Source organism: Leucoraja erinacea, chromosome 29 (genome assembly GCF_028641065.1).
Source record: "Leucoraja erinacea ecotype New England chromosome 29, Leri_hhj_1, whole genome shotgun sequence".
Taxonomy (NCBI): Eukaryota; Metazoa; Chordata; class Chondrichthyes; order Rajiformes; family Rajidae; genus Leucoraja; species Leucoraja erinaceus.
In genome coordinates this window covers 194629-214690 of record NC_073405.1, presented here as the reverse complement: position 1 = coordinate 214690, position 20062 = coordinate 194629, and the positions used below count along the sequence as shown (strand labels likewise).

Genomic DNA, 20062 nt, shown 5'->3' with positions numbered 1-20062 from the left:
TCCTCTAAAAGTTAAATCTCTCTTGAAAACAGCGAGTCTGGCAACATCTGTGGAGGGACTAGATAGGCAAAGTTTTGGGTTGGGACTCTTCTTCAGAAGGTTGAAAGGTTGCTAGAGCTATGTGGCATCATGAGTCCACGAACCTGAATGTCTGTTTATTCCACCTTCATATGGGTAACCCAGTAACAAGGTGGTATTTTACTGGATAATTGCACCTTGAACAAATGTTGGTTTTCTTTGAAGGTAACACGGAATAAAGAATTGGGTTCCGAAAGCTGAATTGGTGTAGTAAGAAACACAACTCACCTATCTTTGTGTCGATCCTCCAGCTTACGTTTTCTTTCTTTTTGTTCTCTCTCTTTTTTCGATTTGTTTGTGGGTTCAGGAAGTGGTTTCTTTGGCTTTTTTTTCACCTATAAATAATAAAGTGATGTGCTCCCATTCACTTTTTAAACAACACTTTATGTAAAAAGTAATGAACCTCCCCAACTTACGAAGCTTGTACAACCATTTGGGAGACTGGCAGAATAGTTCTGCCAACTGGTATGGGGCTGCAGGCATCTTCTGCGATGTGAGAACTCAGTTAACAACATCCGAATGGTTGACTTGAATGCCCTGATCTAATTACATGTTGCCCATGTTTGGTGTATGTTTTTATCAGGCACGTGCCATCAGTAATTACTCAGGGTAGGCAGTCAGTCGGCTTTTAAAAAATCTTAAACTGCGCTTGCGCAGATTGTTCTCCTCTCCGTAAGCTGTCAGTCGACTTTTAGAAAGTCTTCAAAAGTCATATCTCTTAATAAAGCACCATATTTCCCAACAATGAAGATGCACCCCCATTTTGAGTTGCTAAATTTTGAAAGAAGGTTGCCGGGACCGGACAGGGGAACTGGCTGCCACCTCAGGGCCTTCTGCCGGCCCGCTCATCTCTGGCAGTGCTCTCCGTCTGAACATATCTCACCTGCCGCTCGCCGGTCTCGCTCCTGTCAGCCGCTTCCCGCAAATCCTTAAATTCCGACAGCCTAATAACCTCAATTAGGGTTAGGGTTAGGATCGCGCTGTCACCCGAGCTACTTCCCTCCCCGGGCACAATGCGGTGGTTCCGCGCCCGGAGCATCGTGGCAAGTGAGTTGCTGGCATGATCCCCGACCCCCTCCTTCTCAACACTCCCCGCAACTTTACCCTGGGCCAGACTACCCACACGCTGTGAAAGGAACTGTCCCCCCCAGCGGCGCTGTCCTTTTACAGCCGCTTCCCATCAGCTGCCAGCAATGAGGGATAGACTTGGCTATCCCTCAGTACAGCAAGGTCGTTCTTGATGTTGCTGTACTGTGGGATAGCCGAGTCTATCTTTCTTGGCTAAAAACCTAACCTTCGGCCTCCAAGATGCAGGTACATTTTTGTGCCTTATTTTTGGGTAAAAAATAGCGTCTTCATTGCCGGGAAATACGCTATTTAAAAACATATAGCCCAAATAAATTTACTTGCCATATTATTTGTACACAAACTACATTCTTCTCTCTTTGTTTCTTAAGATAATGGCAATCCATGTTTGAAAAACCCGCCAAGAAACGTGCGCTGCACATGCCCAGCACGCAGTCCACGGTGCAAAGGCAGAATTTCAGCTGGCTTCAGCTCCCTTTGTTGTGAAGCCTTGTAGCAGCGCCGACGGCACGTGAGCTGCACACACTTTCTCTTCGAGATCGCCTCTTTAGGTATGCATAATTCTCCCATGCCTTTACTATTTATATTTAATAATTACCATTTTATAATTTTAGTCAGGGTAGGCAGTGCCTACCTTGCCCACCCTGACGGCATGTGCTTGGTTTTTATTTAATATTGCGGGTGATTGCTTTGTGACTTGCAAACTGTTTGGGTTAAGAGCAGTTCTCAGGAATGAGGTCTTCATAACCTGCTGGGAACCTGTATAAAGAAATGCTCCGTTGACCAAGATGGTTGAATGCAAATAAAAATTCAACCCATAAAAGCATCAATCTGCTTTCTTCGGCATATTCTGCAGTCAGCACAAGTTACTTTTGTAAAATATTGCAGTGTATATTTGCATTCAGATTTTAGCATTGGTATAGAATAGTCTCCATTGCAAATCCAAAATCAGAATCTGAACTGATGCCACATCAAAGTCAGACTCCACATACAGTCTGATAGAGGAATTGTAAAACCTCCTATCCAAATCATGCCGACTCAACCAAAGTGTGTGGGGATAGATTCCTTGTGCCTTCTCAACATTTACATATTAATAGTCTACACAATGCCACATACATTTAAAATGTACTCAAACTAAAACAATGCAAACACTGGATATTAGAAATAAACCAGAAATGCAATGGAGTATACCGTTCATACAGTACAAAGTTCCGTGTTATAATTGCCTTCAGCATGGTTCCTTTCCAGTGCTTTCGGGATTTATTGATGACCGTCTTAGATCTTTGACAAAATGTTTAAGAAGGAACTGCAGATGCTGGAAAGTCGAAGGTAGACAAAAATGCTGGAGAAACTCAGCGGGTGAGGCAACATCTATGGAGCAAAGGAAATAGGCAACGTTTCGGGTCGAAACCATGAAGAAGGGTTTTGACCCAAAACGTTGCCCATTTCCTTCGCTCCATAGATGCTGCTTCACCCGCTGAGTTTCTCCAGCATTTCTGTCTACCTTAGATCTATGACACCCTAATTTTGAATAATTTAAATGTCGTCAACACATACAATTCTTAAATATGCTAGAATTGATTATGATTCTCATTTCTTAATTTTGAAATTATCTTCTAAATCTTGTAATTGTCTCATCAGCTGTCAGAACACAGAGCACTGAATGTTACAAATGCTACAATAGACAATAGGTGCAGGAGTAGGCTATTTGGCCCTTCGAGCCAGCACCGCCATTCAATGTGATCATGGCTGATCATCCCCAATCAGTACCCCGTTCCTGCCTTCTCCCCATATACCCTGACTCCGCTATTTATAAGAGCCGTATCTAGCTCTCTCTTGAAAGCATCCAGAGAACCTGCCTCCACCGCCATCTGAGGCAGAGAATTCCACAGACTCACCACTCTCTGCGAGAAAAAGTGTTTCCTCGTCTCCGTTTTAAATGGCTTACTCCTTATTTTTAAACTGTGGCCCCTGGTTCTGTACTCCCCCCACATCAGGAACATGTTTCTTGCCTCTAGCGTGTCCAAGCCCTTAACAATCTTATGTTTCAATGAGATCCCCTCTCCTTCTAAACTTCAGCGTGGACAAGCTCCGCTGCTCCATTAATTTAGCATATAAAAGTCCCGCCATCCCAGGAATTAACCTTGTAAACCTACGCTGCACTCCCTCAATAGCAGGAATGTCCTTCCTCAAATTAGGGGACCAAAACTGCACACAATACTCCAGGTGTGGTCTCACTAGGGCTCTGTACAACTGCAGAAGGACCTGTTTGCTCCTATACCAGACAGCATCTCAGTTGTAATACCTGCTAGCCAATCTGTTCCAATACAACATTTGCATCCAACGAACAATGTGGAAAATTGCCTAAGTATGAAATTATATTGCAAACTTGCTTATAAAGCAGGACAAATCTAATCAAGCTCATTACCACCCAAATCAATCTACTTTTAATAATCAACAAATCTATTGAAACTATCATCAACAGTGCCCTCCAGCTGCATTTACTCATTCAAAATCAACTCACTGATGCCATTTAGGGTTTTTACATGATCAGTCTTCCCTAGACCTTGGTCCAAATAGCCAAATGCAAATATGAAGCAAGAGTGACAGCCCCTGATATCAAGGCAGCATTTGACCAAGTGGCATCAAGGTGCCCTGTAAATCGGAAGGTCAATGAACATCAAAGGGAACTCTCTTGAATGTCTGGTCATACCTTGCACAAAGGAAGAGTGTAATGGTTGATGGAAGTTAATCGCCCTAATACTAGAACCTCTTTGAAACTTTTCTCAAGGCAGTTTCCTGGACTCCACCATCTTTAGTTGCTTCATCAAAAAGGTTTTTTCTCCCCATCACACAGATGTTAACAGATAATTGCACAATTCCTAAGCAAATGAAGCTATCCAGATCTGCATTCAGCAAGACCTTTGACAACATTTAACTATGGACTAATGTGGCAAGTAATATTTGTATTACTTGCCACATATTTCGTCTGGCCAGAGGGAGCAGCCTTAGCACTGCAGGATTGCTTCCTGCACACTGACTGGGATGTGTTCAGGACAGCAGCATCCTATGATGACCTCATCAACATCGAGGAGTACGCACAGACTGTAACCAGCTACATTGCTAAGTGTACCGAGGATGTCACTGTCATTAAAACCTTCACTGCACGTGGAAATGAAAAGCCATGGATGACAGCAGAGGTGCGCTCGCTGCTGAGGGTCTGTGATGCAGCCTACAGAGCTGGTAACACAGCCGCTCTTCGATCTACCAGGACTGCACTGGAAAAAGGAATCAAGGCAGCGAAACGTGCCTATGCAGATAAAATCCAGGGACACCTCTGTGACACAGTAGACACCAGGAGGATGTGGAAGGGTCTCCAAATCCTGACGGGGTACAAGGCAAGGCAGCAGGTAACTGACACCGACACTTCTCTTCCAGATAAACTGAACAATTTGTTGCACGTTTTGATGCAGCTAACACCACACCCAAGGGGAGAGCCAGCCCCTGCTCACAAACTGACCAGCCAGTCCTGATCATTAACTCAATGGACACACAGAGAACCCTGTCCAAGGTCAACCCGTGGAAAGCAGTTGGACCCGACAACATCCCAGGACGTGTGCTCAAGGAATGTGCTGATGAGTTAGCAGATGTGCTAACAGACATCTTCAACATCTCCCTTAGTCAAGCCATTGTCCCCACATGCCTCAAAGCTTCCACAATAATCCCAATAGCAAAGAAATCAGTTGTGGCCTGCCTAAATGATTACCCTGTCGCCCTGACCCCCATAGTAATGAAGTGCTTTGAACGCCTGGTTAAACCTCACATTACTGCCAGCCTCCCCTCATCGTTAGACCCCCTCCAGTTTGTCTATCGCCCCAACCGTTCTACAGAAGATGCCATCTCTACTACGCTGCACACAGTACTCACTCATCTGGAAAACAAAAACACCTACGCCAGAATCCTGTACATTGACTTCAGCTCAGCCTTTAACACCATCATCCCACAGAGACTTGTGGAGAAACTAACCCTGCTGGGCCTCAACACCACCCTGTGTCACTGGATCTTGGACTTTCTGACAGAGACCGCAGTCAGTCCGTGATGGCAAGAACACCTCTGGCTTGATCACGCTGAGCACCGGCTCCCCTCAAGGCTGTGTGCTCAGCCCGCTGTTGTTCACACATGACTGTGCTGCCAGATTCAGGAACAACAAGATTATAAAATTTGCAGATGACACAACAGTGGTGGGACTCATCAGCGGAGATGATGAATCAATGTACAGGGAGGAAGTGAAACAACTAGTGGACTGGTGCGGCAACAACAATTTAGCATTAAACGTTGACAAAACAAAGGAGATGATTGTCGACTTCAGGAGGTCGCAGCCAAAACACACACCACTCAACATCAGTGGCACCACGGTGGAGAGAGTGGAGAGCATAAAATTCCTCGGAGTGCAAATTACAGACAGTCTCACCTGGTCAAGGCACAACACAGGGATTGGCAAACGGGCCCATCAGCGACTGCACTACCTGAGGAAACGCAAACAAGCCTCACTCCCTACCAACATCCTCAGGACTTTTTACAGGGGCACGGTGGAGTCTGTACTCACGCACTGCATGAACATGTGGTACTCCAACTGTAACTGCTCAGACAGGAAGGCTCTGCAGAGGGTAGTGAGGGGAGCAGAGAGGATCATTGGCGTCTCCCAACCCTCGGTACAAGAACTGTTCCAGAGCCACTGTCTGAAAAAAACACTGAGAATAGCCAAGGACAAACTGCACCCCCTCCACACACATCTGGATCTCCTGCCATCAGGCAAGAGATACTGTATCATCAAAGCCTGGACTACCAGACTGCTAAACAGCTTCCTGCCACAGGCTGTGAGGCTGCTAAACATTCACTAACCTGATTCTGCTGCTTTACACTGACAATTTAATAACTCTGGCACTGGCCACTCAAATCAGCAGCCCTGGACATTTTAATGGCTGTTTTTACTGTATTTTAATGTTGCTGTTTTTACCTGCTTTTTAACTATTTGTACCGTTTCATCAGACTGGATTGTTTTTATTGTTTTATTATGTGTGAAATGTTTAAGTTTTATGTGCGATGCTCCGGTATTCCCTGGGAAACGTCTTCTCATTTTGCACTGCACAATTATTGCTTTGCAAGATGACAATAAAGGTTGATTGATTGATAATATTTGTAGCACATAAAACCCCAGTCATGTGAGAATCTTACCACCTCCAATGTGAGAATGGTTTCATGTTCAATGATATTGTTATGGCCAAGTCTCAACATTAACATTTTATTGGTTACTATCAACTAAAAGTGAACAAGGCTAGCCACATAACATTGCAAATACAATTGTATGGAGATGTCTAATCCTGCACTAGACTACCCCCCTCCCACTAAATCAAGGCCTTTCCATTTTTCCATCGTCTACAAAGCCAGTCTGAAGTGTGGTACTGTGCAATCCACAGCCCATCAACTACCCCAAACAACCATTCCCTACACCACCAGCTCAGAGAGTCAGCAGTGAGTATCATCTATAAAGGGTTCAAGAAGGAACTGCAGATGCTGGAAGATCGAAGGTACACAAAAAGGATGGAGAAACTCAGCGGGTGCAGCAGCATTTATGGAGCGAAGGAAATAGGCGACGTTTCGGGCCGAAACCTTCTTCAGACTGATGGAGGGTGAGGGGGGAGAAGGAAGGAAAAAGGGAGGAGGAAGAGCCCGAGGGCGGGGGGATGGGAGGAGACAGCTCGAGGGTTAAGGAAGGGGAGGAGACAGCAAGGGCTAGCAAAACTGGGAGAATTCAACGTTCATGCCATCAGGGCATGCCATCTATAAAGGGTGTTGCAGTTACTCTAAGCTACTCCTACATTCGCTCCCAAACACACAATCTCTACCACCATGAAGGACAAGGACAATAAACAATACGTTGTATCAGGTGGAACACAACAACCTCTAGCATCCCCAACAAGTGAACTGGAAATCCAATCTCTGGTTCTGTATTGTCATGTCTATATCGCTGTCAGAGTACCTTCACAAGAATGGAGCTCCCCATCATCACATTAAGAGCAATATGGAAGGGCAATAAAAGCTGACCTTGCAAATCACATCCTGGTAATAAAAAATAATTTAAAATATTATATTAGTTTTACTTTACAGCTCAGAAACATGCCCTTTGGCCCACCAAGTCCGTGCCAAACAGCGATCACCCCATACTATCCTACTAGCACTATCTGCACACTGGGAACAATTTACAATTTTATCAAAGTCAATTCACCTACAAACCTGTTAATCTTTGGAGTATGGGAGGAAACAAAGGTATCCAGAGAAAATCCACTCCGTCACAGGGAGAATGTACAAACTCTGTACAAACTGTACCCGTAGTCAGGAATGAAGCCGGGTTACTGGGGCCTTTAGGCAGCAACTCTACCGCAGTGCCACCGTGTTGCCCTTAGTTGCTGCGTACTTGTGCCCTTTTTTTTTAAAATCACCCGTTTGGTTTCTGTATTGTTACCAGTAATAATATTCAAGTCTAGAAATAACATGAAAAATTTATAATCAAAGTAAAGACATACAAGGTCACTAAATTTTAATAAATACTGTTTGTATTACTCACAAATTTGTTTTATTACGATTGCCTGGAATTAAATAATCTGCTAGCACTCACAAGAATAATCCAGGTTGTAACAGTGGCATGCACTCATCATAAACAACTAATGACCACTGAAACTGACTAAAATGAATTAAGATCTAAACACAATTAAAATCTCCGAACCAAACGTAAATAAATATTTTTTAATCACCTCCTTTTCCACTGCAGAGTCCGAATCGGAAGAATATTTTGACTTAGCTCGAACTTTCTTGACCTTCTTTGCTGGTTCTTTATCTACTTCATCAATTAATTTATCCTGATCATCTTCTCTTTCTTTTTCTTCTTTCCGTTTCCTCTTGTCTTCTTCCTCCTCCTCCCTTTCCTTCTCTCTTAATTTCCTTAGCTCTTCCTCCTGTTGTTTCTTTCTCCTTTCTTCTATCTCTCTCTTTCGTTCTTCATCTCGTTTTTTCCAGTCGCTGATTTTATCTCCAGCATCGCTGTCACTGCTAAAATTAAACAATAAGGGTGCTCACATACATTTATAGGAGATTTCTAAAGAACTAACACAGATGCAATGGGCCAAATGATACTCTCCAATCTGGATGTAGGAAAAACTGTGGGAAGATCCAGGTAGATGATAATGAATCATTCTGCCTACAAGACAAACAGAATCTTCCTTGTGCAAGGAAACCAAACCACACGCCCTTTGTACAGCGCTGCCAAGTTTTGTCAGAGCATTTCAGTATTCTAGTACCTGAAAATCAGTATTTTGCTGAGGAAATCAGTATTTTTACGCGGTGCCATTTTGCTGAAAGTGTTCTTTTTTATGTGCGGTCATATCCATGTCAGAGTACAAGAATGCATAACTTTGCTACCATTTGACATGTCTTCTACGCACCTTACTTGACAGTGCATTAATTGATATCTCTTTGTATACTGCTGCTTCCTGCTTTTAGCACCAGATGATATTGGCTATATTTAAGAGGGAGTTAGATGTGGCCCTTGTGGCAAAATGGATCAGGGGGTATGGAGAGAAGGTAGATACAGGATACCGAGTTGGATGATCAGCCATGATCATATTGAATGGCGGTGCAGGCTCAAAGGGCCGAATGGCCTACTCCTGCACCTATTTTCTATGTTTCTATGATGATGATGGTGCTGTAGAAGCCATTTTGGAAGCCGCCTTCTCCCTCCCTCGCACTGTCTCCCTCCCTCCTCTCTTTCCTTCCTTCCTCCCTCCCTCTCTCTCTCTCCCCCCCCTTCCTTCCTCCCGCTCTCTCTCTCTCCCTCCCTCTTTTCCCTCCCACCCTCCCTCTCTCCTTCCTTTTTTTCCCCCTCCCTTTCTTATTCCCTCCCTCCCTCCCACTTCCTCACTCCTTCTTCCTCTCTCCCTCCTTCTCCCTCTCTCCCTCCCCTAACAGTATGTGACCCATAGTGCTGTGGCCATAGCGCTATGTGTAAAGCCCATAGCTCTATGTGTAAAGCGCTCCAGCTATTTTTAGAACCCATAGCGCTGTTCATTTAAATTCCCACGCATTAAACTGACAGCGCTGTTCAAACCTGGAGAGGGGCAGGCAGATCAAAGTTACAAAAGTAATCATCAAGATTTTGAAATTTAAAATACTAATAGATTTAATCTGCTATAATTGTTAGAGGTACAGTATGACTTTTTATATCCTTGCATTTTAAGTAGCAAGATGAAACAGGAAGTCGGGCCAATTTAAAAAAAATCCGTATTTTACAAAGCAAATCCGTACATCCGTATTCGGATTGCATTTCCGTACAAAATATGGAAAATCCGTACTACTTGGCAGCTGTTTGTAGTTTTAGCATGGCCACACTAGAGTATAGCAAAACCTTTGTACTCCCATCCCCTTGCAATAAAGATCAACATAGTATTTACTTCCCAAATTTATTACTGTATCTTTATGATCCAGAACACAAGATCCATAGCATTAAAAAATATCCTTTTTCCCCCATCCTCTCACCAAAGGATAGAATTTTGCATTCATTCATCTTATAATCCATCTGGTTCTTTCTTACCCATATACATAAGTAACCTGACTAAGACTATCTTCCTCACACTCTGTATTGTCGGGAAACTACATTACAACATGTAGTGTTTTTTAATTCAACATAGACCGCAAATAAATGCATGACGGGTACTAATTCTTGTACCACCTGCTTATTTCTACTGTTTTCTGTCTGCGAGTTGTTTTTATTTAACAACATTTTACATGATATTAAGGGTCTTTTGGAAATTCAAACGTACTGGTACCTTCTTGTCCATCCTCAAAAAATATCAGAATTTTTAAACACATTTCCTCTTCCATAAAATCATGTTGACCATTTATATAATCTTTCAATATCTTATCAAGACAGAATCAACATGTTCCTGATAATAGAGAACAGTCTAACCAGTCTACATCGCCTCGTGGTGGCTGTCTGTGCACCAGTCTCCCCCACGTTAAACAAAGTCACGTGCAGACATCCTCCATGTAGGGAATTCACCTTAACACCCTGAATTAAGTCCTATGGCGATCAGCAAGTGGCGACGGGGGCAGGATTGTGAGATCTGGAAGCCCCTAGTCATGAGCTGGCACATCAGGCGGTGGGTGCTTGATTCAGTCGCTGGACTCTTGGAATGAGGCAGAAGAGCCCGTCGGCAGCTGCACCCATGACTGAGCAGTCCTCTTTAGGATCCACTCTGCTCACCCCACTTGGGGAAAGGGTTAGAAAAGGTGCCCTAAAAAATAGCCTGCCCCAAACTTACCGACTGGATTGCTGCGAGGTATCACATGCGGTCAGAAACACATAAATATAAATATGAAGTTTGGAGCATGGAATGTGCACACATTGATGGATAGTGTAACCAGTAACGGACTAGAGAGGAGAACCGCGATCATCGCAAGAGAATGAGAAGATGCCGGATTGACAAGCTGCCCTTTCTGAAACCCGGCAGGCAGACGAGGGACAACTGAAGGAGGAGAAGGGTGGCTACACTTTCTTCTGGAAAGGAAAAGCTGCTGCTGAGCCCAGATTCCATGGTGTTGGGTTTGCCATCAGGAACCAGCTCATCATCCACCTCTCTGAACTTCCTGTGGGAACCAGTGAGCGTCTCATGACCATCCATCTGGTGCTTGCCAACAACCAGATGGCAACAGCTGTGAGTGCCTATGCCCCTACTTTAGACTCTGAGGAGGAAGCAAAAGAGACCTGTGCCTGCTTGGACTAGACACTGTCTAAAATCCCCAGGGAGGATAAGATTATTCTCCTAGGAGACTTCAATGCCAGGGTCGCCCAGGACCAACACCTCTGGAAGGGTACCATAGGAAAGGAAGGCATTGGGAACACCAACTCCAATGGAGCTCTGCTTCTCAGCAAATGTGCTCAGCACAACCTCATCATCACTAACACCCTCTTTCGCCAGAAAAACAAACTTAAAACATCTTGGAGACACCCACGCACCAAATAGTGGCATCTCATTGACTATGTCATTGTACGAGCCAGGGACGTGAACAAGGACCATGTTCGATGCAGATAACTGCTAGACAGATCATCGCCTCATCCGCTCCATGATGTCCATCAAACTGAAGTGGAAGAGGAGGATTCAAACAAAGCAGACCCGGCCAAGGCTGAACTTTGAAAGCCTGGAGGAAACTGCCACCCAGCAGTGACTTCAGGCATCTCATGGGGAAAGCATCCAACAGGAATATCCTGATGACATTGAAGGGCACTGGAGCCAGCTCAAATCCACCATCCTTGATACCTGTAAATATATCCACGAGTGCAAGTCCAGAGAACACCAGGACTAGTTTGACGAGAACGACACGGAGATAGAACAGATCATCTCCAAGAAAAGGAAAGCCTTTCGTGCCTGGAAAAATGATGTAACCCTCAAGGGCAAAAGCGCGGCAAGATGTATTCCATATTGATTCCATGAAGTTACGGTCCAGGAAACTGTCCTGAATATATTTTATTCACTCATCCTTCAATCTACATTTGTAAAGTTAACAAAGAAACATAGAAAATGGGTGCAGGAGGCCATTTGGCCCTTCGAGCCAGCACCACATTCATTGTGATCATGGCTGATCATTCACAATCAGTAACCCCGTGCCTGCCTTCTACCCATATATTCCTTGATTCCGCTAGCCCCTGGAGCTCTATCTAACTCTCTGTTAAATTCATCCAGTGAATTGGCCTCTACTGCCGTCTGTGGCACAGAGTTCCACAAATTCACAACTCTCAGGGTAAAAAAGTTTTCTCATCTCAGTTTAAAATGGCCTTCCCTTTATTCTTAAACCGTGGCCCCTGGTTCTAGATTTCCAACATTGGGAACATTTTTCCTGCATCTAGCTTGTCCAGTCCTTTTACAATTTTATACGTTTCTATAAGATACCCTCTCATCCTTCTAAATTCCAGTGAATACAAGCCCAGTCTTTCCAATCTTTCCTCATATGACAGTCCCGCCATCCCTGGGATTAACATCGTGAACCTTTGCTGCACTGCCTCAATAGCACGGATTTCTTTCCTTAAATTAGGAGACCAAAACTGCACACACTACTTTGCTCATTTTATATGAATATTAAAATCTCCCAGAATAGTTGCATTACCTTTGCTCTTTCTTAATTATTGATTATTGTTCTTGCTAACACTGTTGCTGCTGCATCTAGTATTCCCACCAGTGTTCTTTTGACCCCTGGTTATCTCTTACTGATCCTAATTCTAGACAAACATTATTGGTCATTACTCTGATAAGCCATACTCTTCTCTCTTTTTCCTTCCTATCTAATCATTAAATTCTTTGGAATATTTGGTTAAAATGTAACTGCATCTCTGGTGTATGAGATTAAACCCATTAATGGTGTATGAGATCAAACCCGTTCATCTAACTTGTTATCAATGACTTGTCCATACAGAAACAGCATCTTCAATAAGGCCAAACATGGTCGACAGGTAGTTAAACATTTACAATGTATAAAATGTTATTCCATAATTTATATTAATATACATCTTATTATAGGCCATATTATCATTTCATTTTTCATCTAAGCTAGTATGAATGACTAAATATTTTGGTAATTCACACTAGTCTATGTGCCAAATGAAATGTTCTCAGCCATGTTACTGACCTGAGGCTGCTAGAAACAGACGGTAACCTCTCAACTTTTGGCTTCCTGCCTCGTGGTTTAGGAGTTTTCTTTTGAGCTGCTGAAGAGAAGGATAAGGACATATATAAACTGGATTAATTTGACGTGCATATGTTGTTCACTAGATTAAATAATACAATTTCACCTCTTATACTACCAACATAAGAAAGATGCAGATATTTTAAAACATCAAAATCAAGCTGCACATCATCTATGAAAGAGTTTTGTTTTATTTAATTTCTGTACCAGAGGAAAATAGAATATAGGTTCTAATATTTGTGATAGAACTCAAAATAAATTGATTTAATGCGCCAGAACTTGCTGCCATCAACAAATTATTGGTTCTCCCTGGTGATATACGTACAAATCGGAAATGTTGCCTTTGAAAATCTCCGATTTTGGCGCTGGTTTTGTGTTACGAATAAAACCTCAGTACAGCCCGCTCTCTAGGAGTGCGACCCCACCCCCCCCCCCCCCCCCCCCCCCCCCGGTAATGTGAAGCTCATCTGTACAGCAAACTCAACTGTTTCAAAACAATGTGGGGTGCTTCAACATAAATCTGCTGACAATTGTCATCAAACTCCAGCCAATTGTTTAACCATTACGCAACAACTAAAGCACTGATTATTGGCATACCTAGTCAATGCCAGGGCGCAAAAGTAGAAACTACTAGTATTAGCCTTCACCGCAGTACCTGGTTTTCTGCCTCTGACAGGTTTCTTTATGGAGTCTTCAGAATCAGATTCCCTCTTGTAGTCTTCATCATCATCATCTTCCTTCACTTCTATGTGCTTCTTCTTCTCTTCTTCTTCTTCTTCTTCTTCTTCTTCTTCATCCTCATTATTTTCCTGGTCCTCTTCAGAATCATACTTCTATAACGTTTTAAAAAGAAAATCATGACTACTTAGCCAACTAATCTATTTTTTAAAGTCAGAAACTTCTGCAAATCACTCAAAAATTGACCAACTAATAACCCAAGAGAACTTCAGGGATCATTAAAGGTGCAGTGGCACAATATATGAAGAGTTAATGCACTAGTTCCAATAAGGTCATGATAATAAAGGCCCCCAATAATGCAACAGAGAGACAGATTGCCAGGACATGCATGGAGACCACAAACGAAAAGGGAAGAGGTTAGGTCATTAAAGAAGCAGCTTGGAGCAACAAGGATGTGGAGACATTTGAATTTGTTCACTGTAGTGGCATTGCCATAAAGTTAGAAAAGATTTAAAGGGGTACAGGAAACAAGCATAGAATTATGAAAAATAGGGTCTACGTAGACAAGATCAGGATGGCTGATTGGAAAAGGCATTGGATAAGTCACGATAACAAGGCAAGGGTAATGGTCAAGATAAGTTTGCAGAATGGCAAATGTAAAGATTTTGCTCAAGATTGGATGTGATTGAAATTCAGATCAAATTCAAAAATGATACCAGTGTTGCACACTTATTAACTGCATGTATGAATTGGAGGGTTATCATGTTAATGGTAGGAGCTAAAGTAGGAATGGTCAGTTGATTTTCCTCATTCAAAAGTTCTAAGTTATATAAAAATTTAATAAACTGCAAGCAAAAAAATATGCAAGTTATAGTTGAAAGTTTTACACAAAAAGAGTTAAAAACATACATTTCCCCAAATAGTTTGGTTAAATCAGATGAGAAAAATCAAAATAAGGTGTGGTTCTACCATTTCCTTACATTGAACTCTTCATCATAGTGGGAGTTATTTGAAATAGTGATGTAGTTACAGGATACACAGAGAAAATGGAGCATCTTGTGGGAAGGGCAAAGTCCAGTATAAAATCTTTCACTCTTTATTTGACTAGAACATATAAAAATGTTCAAGCTGCAAGGGAAATTCATTTCTTAAGCACATGGAGAGCAGGTTTATAATACAACAGAGTTTGTTTGCACACGCTCTGAAATTTGGGGAAAAAGTGCTTAATGTTAGGCCAATTAGGCCATTGTTAAGATTACAAATAAAATTCAAATGTAGAATTGCAAAGAAAATCTTCAATGAATCAGTACAGCATCTTCAGGTTTATTTGTTTTTTAATAACTATTTTTATTTCATTAATAGTTTGAGGGGTGGCAATTTTACTCACCATCTTAAAAAATGTGCTTAATTGGTTTAAGCCCTTTCATTAACATAGGCCAGTCCACCACATGGGAGTAACTTAGGGCAAGAAAACGACTTGAACATTTATCCATAAATTAGATCTCACAATCCACATTTGATTGTAAATAGCTGTGTCGTGTGAGGACAAAGTTGATAAGTCTGCTATTTTCATTTTGGGTTGTTCGTTACTCTGCCATTTATCACACACAACCCCAGAATACAGAGTAGGGTCAAACAACACAGTGCATATCAGGAAGTTGCATTTGATCTTGCTATTGGCTGCAGGCCACCCCTCCCAACACTGGCAAGACCCATTTCCAAGCGAGTTATAGGGAGCAGATCGCATGCCATTGATAGAAACTTAACTCAGGTCCATTTTAAGCCACTGGCTCTTTCAATCCCCATTCTATTCTATCCAAACCTCCCTCCCCTCCACCAATTGTAGCCCTACCGCCCCCCCAACCAACTAACAGGACCATGCCAAATCCTAATCCTTCCCTGCCCCCACTGGCAGCTGATCTTCCCCACTTTAGATTCACATGGTTACTCCCCACGCTCTCCAACCTTCAGCCCCACGGCCTTCCAATCCTCAATCGCACTGAATTTACCAGATTTCTCTTGTACAACCTGTAACAGCGAAGAACAAAGTGCCAAATATGTCAGGTGCTACTGAATTTCTGAGAAGTGGGTATAGAACAGAAATAAACGCTGGTACACCTCATGAGCTATATATCATGCTTCTATAGGCATTTTGGAAAATATGTCACCATACTGACAAACTTCATGCATTCTGCCAGTTACACAGTAAAATAGTATTTTCTTTTTTATTTTGAAAATATTTAAAAATATGCCCAACCACACAAGAAAGTTAGTTAAAAAATATTAAGCCTCCAGAAGAATCAATCATTTGTGTCACCAGTGCCAGAGCAGCAGAATCCTTTCTGTTGCTTAGCCTACAGCTGTATAGATAATAGACACTTTTAGATGCACTGGACAATGGCAAATAAATCCACCACAAAAGGTGTGCAATTTCTCATAACAGAATTTACAGCCAAATTTTTTTCATCTTGCAATTTACAGGCCTAAAAAAGAAAAATGTCCTTGGGCAGTTATTTAATTAGCCATATGTCATAAATATAGTTATATCATTAGTCATGACAAGAAAGTATCATCGAATCTCCCATCTTCACATATTTATGCTATCACAGACAGAAATGTTACCAGTCTAAAAGGACAGCTTTACCTTTTTCTTCCTCCCAGTTGCAGGTCCTCTTCGAGGTGTTCTGGAAATTATTTTCTTTTCTGGTGTGAATTCCTAATGAGTAAAATGTGAAAGAAAAAAATCATAATCCCGACTCCCTCAACATTGTTCTCAGCTACTGTGGCAGCACAGTAGCTGAGACTACGGGTGCTGTCTGTACGGAGCTTGTACATTCTCCCTGTGACCTGCATACGTTTTCCCCGGGTGTTCTGGTTTCCTCCCTCACTCGAAAGACGTACACGTTTGGAGGTTAATTGGCTCTGAAAAAATTGTCATTCGTTTGTAGGATAGTGTTAGTTTATGGGGATCGCTGACCCGATGGGACAAAGGCGCAGACCCAATGGGACAAAGGGCCGGTTTCTGCACTGTATCTCTAAACTTATCTAAATTAAAATACTGCGCTGATAGCAATAGAGTAAAAGTTCATCACAATAACGACAATCAATTTATAAATAGTCAAGTTTGTCAGTACTTTCTCTCACTGACAATTTTTCACGGGTCATGGGATAGCAAAGTAGGTAATTCAGAAGTGTCAAGTCTAGCCAGAGGAAATTCGGTATTATCTCAGTAGAAGTCTGAGATCAACTGCAAACTGTGCCGTATGGTTTAGTCACACACCAGTTGAACTCAAATGAGTCAACATGACAGCCTGAGAATTCTATACAAGCATGAAGGGGTTTAGATTACAGGCGAGGATGGGTTGGTGGCGGCGCCTAACGGCAGCGGCTCGACTACAGTCGTCCGTCTTTTTTTTAATTTTCGTCTTGTTAAATGTATGTTTTGAGTTTAGTTTTTATTATTTTTTAGCTGTGTATATGTGGGGGAAACCGTTTAATCTCTTCCCTGTACGGGGACCCAACTTTTTCCCTGTCGGGTCTCCGGGGTCGTTGGGCCTAACATCGAGGAGCCGGCGGTGACCTCCGGTCGGGACCAACCTGAGAGCTCCAGTCGCGGAGCTGACAACGCATAGCTGGCCGTCTTCAGAGCGGGGAGAGCTGTGGTGGCACGCGGCTGCGACCCGACTTTGGAGCTTCGGAAGCTCCGGCTGCAGGCCCAGTGGACAGGAACATCAGGAGCTCCTGGTCCCTGGGGGGAGACCGCGTTTCGGAGCTCCCGCAACGGCAGCTTCTCCCGCTGGAATCGCGGGTTTGAAAGGACACGGAGCGTGGCCTAACATCGCCCGGTGCAGGTTAGTGGCCACGGGGACTTACCATCGTCACCGGGGGCTCCAACATCGGAGCCCCAGTTCGCCTAGACGCTGCAGTTGGACTACTGGACCACTGGTTGGTCTGCTTGATCCGCGAGGTTTAAAGGACACGGAGCTGGGACCTAACATCACCCGGCGTGGCTAAATGGCCACAGGACTTACCATCCTACCAAGCGGGAGGCTTTAACATCGGAGCCCCAGTTCGCCTCGACGCTGCAGTTGGACCGCGGGTTAAGAATAAAGGGAAGAGATAAGACTTTGCCTTCCATCACAGTGAGGAGGTGTTGGAGACTCACTGTGATGGATGTTTTGTAAACTGTGTTAAGTGTGGGTCTTGGGTTTTTTTGTAAAAAAAAAATTACTACAGTTTAATGTAAAAAACTGTAGTAAATGTAATTTTGTTCAAACCTAGGTTTGAATGACAATAAATAGCTTTCCATTCCATTACAGGCGAGGATGGGAAGATTGTAGCTATGCAAAAAGATGGCTAATTAATAAAAGTGGGACACAAATGGAAATGGGTAGAATTTTATTACGATGCCTTGTAGCTATTTTCCCTGCATTGAATGAGTCTTTAACTTGTTCATATTTACTTGGTCACTGTTTTTCTCAGACTCTGACGAACTTGCTTCAGAATTCTCCTCAAGCGAATTGGAGCCACTTTCATCTTCCACCACCTCATCCTCATCACTCGATTTACGAGCACGCTTTGGAGCCGGTTGCTATCAATTTTAAATGTGACAAAATTAATTCTCTTGCCTGATGATTAGAATGTTTATAGATTGTTTGGATGCAATATCTTTAACATAGCAACTGATTAAAACAAAGCAGGAAAAAACACGCCACTTATCTTTTGTGTGCAGTTCAATTGGAATGATTCAGTCATTGATAGTAAATAGAGTTCACGATTTCTCAGCACTTCTACCTCCGGATACACATTTTTAATTGCCTTCAACCCAAAATTAGATTAAAAACCTAGAAGCATACAGGGCTCGTCTCATTTTCCTAAATATTCCTCCTCGCATTTAGTTTCGTTTAGAGATACAGCATGGAAAAAGACCCCCCAGGCCACCGAGTCCACGCCGGTCATCGGTCACCCATACACTTTACACAGTGAAAGATAGGTCTCAATGGAATGTTGTAGAGGGATCTAGGAGTGCAGGTACATAGTTCCTTGAAAGTGATGTCACATGTAAGTACGTTGGTCAAAAAGGCTTTCAGCACATTGGCCTTCATCAGTCAGAGTGTTGAGTGTAGAAGTTGGGAGGTCTTGTTGCAGTTGTATAAGACGTTGGTGAAGCCACATTTAGAGTATTGTGTTCAGTTTAGGGCACTATGTTATAGGAAAGATGTTGTCAAACTGGAAAGGGCATAGAGATGACTTACGATGATATCGTCAGGACTTAAGGGCTGGAGCTAAAGAGAGAGGTTGAGCAGAGTAGGATTCTATTCCTTGGAGCGCAGAAAGAAGAGGGGTGATCTCATGGAGGTGTACAAAATCATGAGAGGAATAGATCAGGTAAACTCACGGAATCTCTTGTCCAGAGTAGGGGACTCGAGAACCAGGGGACATAGGTGTAAGATGAGGGGGGAAAATAAACATGAAGGTTACTTTTTTTTTTTACACACATAGGGTGTTGGGTGTATGGAATGAGGTTGCAGAGGAGGTAGTTAAGGCAGGTATTACCATAATGTTTAAGAAACATTTAGACAGGTATATGGATAGGATAGGTTTAGAGGGATATGCCCCAAACGTGGGCAGGTAGGACCAGTGTAGATGGGACACGCTGGTCGGTGTGGGAAAGTCAGACCGAAGTGGTCCACGCTATAACCATTCAAGTCACCAATTATTACCTTTGGTTTGTCATCCTGGTTTTATGACAGCAGTGATTGAGTGCCAAGAGTATTGAAGGTGCAGGAAAGCACTTGATTACAGAGGCCTAACCAAACCATTAGCTCAGTCAGGCCATTTACAGTGCTACTATCTTGTACAAACACAAAATGAGCTTGTGACCACACCACCGCTCCCTCACCAAGACTATTTCCCTCAATCTTTGAAACATTATATTTTCACCTCTGATTCAGCTCCTTTGCTGATGAAATTGTCACCTGTTCCTATTCTAATACACCAGGATGCAAGCAGAAGCCTCCACGTGGCGCATCCTGGGCAGTGCTGATGACAGAAACTGTACCACAGTGACTGACTGAAGTAGCCAATTCTGCAACTACCGACCGGCAACCGTCACTGACCGACCGGAAAGACGTCATATGGAAGATGGCCGGACACGAGGAAGAAGAAGTTTCTAATACAGATGAATCATATTAGTCTGCCTTTACTATATCTATTACCACACATATTACGCATGCTGCACATTCCATATATGGTCCAGCCCAGATCATCATCCCTACCCTGGACTATTAATACAGCACGACACTCTCATTCAGACTAGATGCTGACCATGGAGACGATAGCATGTAATGTTTCCTCCGTTTGTGTTAAAATAAAGACTATGAATTATTACTCCTGTATATGGGTCTCATTACACAACACAGACCTCCCA

General features: G+C 42.9%; 1 protein-coding gene across 6 annotated transcripts in view; it reads right to left on the bottom strand.

Annotated features, from left to right (window-relative positions):
* hdgfl2 (HDGF like 2) overlaps positions 1-20062 on the bottom strand; it is a 61658-nt gene that overhangs the window by 13556 nt on the left and 28040 nt on the right. For 4 of the 6 annotated variants that reach the window (XM_055658264.1, XM_055658263.1, XM_055658267.1 and 1 more), the window contains 7 exons: positions 18095-18223; positions 16277-16348; positions 15598-15660; positions 13610-13787; positions 12898-12976; positions 7977-8271; positions 307-413 (listed from right to left, as the gene is read on the bottom strand). In XM_055658264.1, coding sequence (XP_055514239.1) covers positions 307-413; positions 7977-8271; positions 12898-12976; positions 13610-13787; positions 15598-15660; positions 16277-16348; positions 18095-18223 — 923 coding nt within the window. The remainder of the gene's footprint in view (positions 1-306; positions 414-7976; positions 8272-12897; positions 12977-13609; positions 13788-15597; positions 15661-16276; positions 16349-18094; positions 18224-20062) is intronic. The other 2 variants (XM_055658265.1, XM_055658268.1) reach the window with 2 other exon arrangements.